Raw genomic sequence first — 4,659 nt, 5'->3', positions numbered from 1 at the left:
TGAAGAAGTAAAAGAAACAATGGTCAAATGGGCACAAGACATCGGCCACACTATATACCGTATATTGCGGCGTATAAGACGACTGGGCGTATAAGACGACCCCCAACTTTTCCAGTTAAAATATAGAGTTTGAGATATACTCAACCACAGATTTTCCACCCGGCGTATAAGACGACCCCGGACTTTTGAGAAGTTTTCCTGGTTTAAAAAGTAGTCTTATACGCCAGAATATACTGTATTTAGAACAATGGGAGAAACTCTGGCGCGAGGATATTCACTTTACCGTTTACTGCCTGCTACACAATAAAGGAAAACTTAGTTAAAATGTTTTACAGCTGGTATTTAACACCAGTCAAACTCACCAAAATTTATGAATTAAAATCCAACCTTTGTTGGAAATGCAACAAGGAACCTGGAACGACAATTCTTATGTGATGGGGTTGCAAGGAAATAATAATAATACATGAGGAACTTAAGAAAATGTTTAAAATCCACTTGATAAAAAATCCTGAATATGTTATATATATGTTAGGGCTGGTGGGCAAAGATATACCACATATGTAAAAACAATCTTTTTGTATGCAACAACTGCTAGGGTAGTGATTGCCACTCAATGGAAATCCCAGGAAATAACAACAAAAGAAGAGTGGATTTGCAAATTAAGTGAGTATATAGAATAGGCAAAATTAACCTCAATTGTAAGATAGCAATCCAATCAAAAGTTAAGAATGGAGTTGAAGTATTTCGAAGATTATATATCAAAATGTTGTTCTAAAAACGACATGCTAATAGAATAAACAATGTAAGCAATAACAAAACCAAAAAAGAAAGAAGGAAAAATCAGAATTTAACAAATATAATCTACTATAGAATGCAAGGGAAAAGGTTATAAAGAAATCAAATTGCTGTGGAGGGAAGTAGAGGTTGGGTGGTGGCTTCTATAAGCGTATAATTATGTAGTTGTTGTAATTTAGGTATTATATTTTATGTTAGGGAATTATTGGTAATTTTGGTTACTATGTATATATGTTAAGTTTCAATAAAAGCTTGGATTAAAAAGAAAAGAAAAGGGGGGGAAGAAACCAATCAAACTAATTGCCAAAACCCCTATGTTGAGCCTTAAACAGTTAGGCTCCACCCCTGGGCTTTCTTATTGGTCAGTCAATAAACCCTTTCTCTCTCTCCCGCAGTTCAACCGTCGCTCCCGCAGCTCAACCATCAAAGATCCCTAGGCCTTTAAGAGTTGGCTCCAATTCCCTACACCCATAGATATCAGGAGGTTACAACATAAAAACAGAAAACACCACATTTTAAAGGGGCATTAGATGTCAATCAGCCAAATGTCTGGTTAAAAAGAGGCTGATTTGCCTGGTTCCTAAAGCTGTATAATGGTTTTTCCAACCTTTGTATGGATTCTTTGATGGGAAGTGAGTCCGCTCCTCGCCCTAAAGCTCTTTCCACATTCCACACACTGATAGGGTTTCTCCCCTGTGTGAATTCTTTGATGGGAAGTGAGTTCGCTCCTCGCCCTAAAGCTCTTTCCACATTCCACACACTGATAGGGTTTCTCCCCTGTGTGAATTCTTTGATGGTAAGTGAGATAGGACCTCTCTGTGAAGCTCTTTCCACATTCCACGCACTGATAGGGTTTCTCCCCTGTATGAATTCTTTGATGGGAAGTAAGACTGTCCTTCTTCCTGAAGCTCTTTCCACATTCCACACACTGATATGGTTTCTCCCCTGTATGAATTCTTTGATGGGAAGTGAGAGAGGAGGCAACAGTGAAGCTCTTTCCACATTCCACACACTGATATGGTTTCTCCCCTGTATGAATTCTTTGATGGAAAGTGAGACTGTGGCTGTGACTAAAGCTCTTTCCACATTCCACGCACTGATAGGGTTTCTCCCCTGTGTGAATTCTTTGATGGGAAGTAAGATTGTCCTTCTTCCTGAAGCTCTTTCCACATTCCACACACTGATAGGGTTTCTCCCCTGTATGAATTCTTTGATGGGAAGTGAGATCGCAGCCCCTCCTAAAGCTCTTTCCACATCCGAAGCACTGATAGGGTTTCTCCCCTGTATGAATTGTTTGATGGGAAGTGAGACTTTGGCTGTGACTAAAGCTCTTTCCACATTCCACACACTGATAGGGTTTCTCCCCTGTGTGAATTCTTTGATGGGAAGTAAGATTGTCCTTCTTCCTGAAGCTCTTTCCACATTCCACACACTGATAGGGTTTCTCCCCTGTATGAATTCTTTGATGGGAAGTGAGATCGCAGCCCCTCCTAAAGCTCTTTCCACATTCGAAGCACTGATAGGGTTTCTCCCCTGTATGAATTCTTTGATGGGAAGTGAGAGAGGAGCTATCAATGAAGCTCTTTCCACATTCCACACACAGATAGGGTTTCTCCCCTGTGTGAATTCTTTGATGGGAAGTAAGTTTGTCCTTCTTCCTGAAGCTCTTTCCACATTCCATACACTGACAAGGTTTCTCCCCTGTATGAATTCTTTGATGGGAAGTGAGATTGGCGCTTTGACTGAAGCTCTTTCCAGATTCCACGCACTGATAGGGTTTCTCCTCTGTGTGAATTCTTTGATGGGAAGTGAGAGAGGAGCTATCAGTGAAGCTCTTTAAACATTCCACACACTGATAGGGATTCTCCCCTCTATGAATTCTCTGATGGGAAGTGAGATTGAACTTCTTCCTGAAGCTCTTTCCACATTCCATGAACTCATAGAGTTTCTTTCCAAGCAAATTTTGTTCATGGGAAGTGGAATGGGGGCTCTGACTGCAGCTTTCTCCATACTCCAAATTTTTACATGGCTTCTCTCTGGGGATTTTATTGTGGTCACATTTCATCATGATTTCCGATTCATCACAGTCTGAAATGGAAACAAAAAGGGATTACAGCCTCAGGAAAAATGGAGAACTGAAGGGAGTTGGGTGTGTGTTCATTACCTGTGCTGTTTGTCATTAACCAACATATTTAGTATTAGATTCTGATGAGTTGTTGAATGTTGCTTAAATAAAGTTGGAGTTCTTATTACAAAATACACTGAAATAAATATAATTAAGAACTCTGGCCGGAAGTTTCAACCAAAAAGATGTGTTTACTTGTAAGTAAATACAAATATAGTATCAATCCTGTTAAGAATTAGTCTTAAATGAAAACTTTCTCTAAGGTGAGGAAACACATAACCTTGCACTTTACATGTACACAATTTAACGGGAGATATGTAACAATCGTTCTTATCCATTATTTACAGATGCTACATCTTCTCAAGAATCAAAGAAATAGAAACCATATATATTTTATACACTTCTCAAAAAAACGAGGTAAGGAACCAAATACTATGAAAAGCTACTTTGGTCTATTTATTAGAATGATACTTTAAAACCTTTTGTAATTCTTTTGATGTTGCTGAATGATGACCTTTATTAAATCTTATTTAGTGACTGATACTTTAAAACCTTGATTTAAAACCTTGATATAATTCACTTGATGCTGTCTAATAATGATCTTTGTAAAATCTTAATTACTGAAACTTGATGTACTCCGTAGTATCTAATATTATTTGATATTGCCAGCTGAGGAAAGCGTCAACGCTGAAACGGGGCCCTGTCCTGGTCTCCAGTTGTCTCATTATACATCTGACACGCATCGTAGAAGCCCTTACATCAACTTCTAAAAGACGAAATTTCAAGGGATTTTTCAATGTGAAACTATTTCTTCATTTAAGACTGTAATTCTTAACAGGATTGATACTATATTTATATTTAATTATGAGTAAACACATCTTTTTGGTTGAAACTTCCGGCCAGAGTTCTTAATTATATTTATTTCAGTGTATTTTGTAATAAGAACTCCAACTTTATTTATGATTGTTATCTCTCAAGCAAAGGTTGAAAAGATTAAACCCATGTTAACTGGACAGCAGAACAAGGGGACAGTGTTATTTGGAGCGATGATACCCAAATCTCCTGGCTTGGTAGTGATGGCATGAAATACGCGAGGAGAAGAATTGGAGAAGATTTACATCCTACTTGCATTACACCGACCGTGAAAGACCCAGATAGTGTGAAGATCTGGGGTTGTATGGCATCAAAAGGTGTGGGCAGAATTTGCGTCATTAATGGGAATATAAATGCCCCAAAATCCAGGAATGAAATACTTGAGCCCAAACTGAAGCGTTCCACAGGTGATCTTTTCCCAGATACTGAAACATTTATATATATTTATAGAAATATTTATCTATTTTCTATTTCAGCAGGATTCAGCTCCATGTAATGTTGCTGCTGTGTGCAAAAGGTGCTTTCAAGATAATCCTATTCCACTGCTGGAATGGACTGGGAGTGGCCCAAACTTTAACCCAATCGGAAATCTATGGAGATGACTAAAGAAACTTGTTAGTCAGAAGCAACCCAGCAATAAGGCCCAATTAACAGAGGCAATAATTCAGTCTTGGTTTCACATTATTACAGCTGAGGAACTAAAAACTTGGTTCACTTCACAGGAAGGCGTTGTAAGGCCATAATTAAAGCTAAAGGTTACCAATGGTTACCAAAGGTTTCAAGTTTTTTCTTTATGACTGCTGCTCTAATAAACATTCCTTCATAAAAGTTCTTGCATTACATTCTTCATTAAATTATCTTTCCAT

At 38.2% G+C, this 4,659-nt stretch overlaps 1 protein-coding gene across 1 annotated transcript; it reads right to left on the bottom strand.

The window, feature by feature from the left end:
* Window positions 1–1,305: 1,305 nt before the first annotated feature.
* LOC117045043 (zinc finger protein 420-like) lies at window positions 1,306–4,132 on the bottom strand. The gene is made up of 2 exons (XM_033145829.1): window positions 4,039–4,132; window positions 1,306–2,883 (listed from the first exon to the last, which is right to left on the bottom strand). The coding sequence occupies exons 1-2, from the start codon at window positions 4,130–4,132 to the stop codon at window positions 1,376–1,378; spliced, it is 1,602 nt and encodes a 533-aa protein (XP_033001720.1). The 3' UTR covers window positions 1,306–1,375.
* Between the last annotated feature and the right edge of the window lie 527 nt (window positions 4,133–4,659).

This window comes from Lacerta agilis, chromosome 4 (genome assembly GCF_009819535.1).
Source record: "Lacerta agilis isolate rLacAgi1 chromosome 4, rLacAgi1.pri, whole genome shotgun sequence".
In the NCBI taxonomy this organism is placed as follows: Eukaryota; Metazoa; Chordata; class Lepidosauria; order Squamata; family Lacertidae; genus Lacerta; species Lacerta agilis.
This window is presented reverse-complemented; position numbering and strand designations above follow the sequence as displayed.

What these genes read in the sequence shown, in the direction of transcription:
- LOC117045043 (XM_033145829.1), bottom strand. Translation starts at nt 4,132, where the DNA reads ATGACGCAAATTCTGCCCACACCTTTTGATGCCATACAACCCCAGATC. An exon ending in CGGTGTAATGCAAGTAGGAT is followed by an intron (nt 2,884 to 4,038) that starts GTAAATCTTCTC and finishes TTTCCATTTCAG; the next exon opens with ACTGTGATGAATCGGAAATC.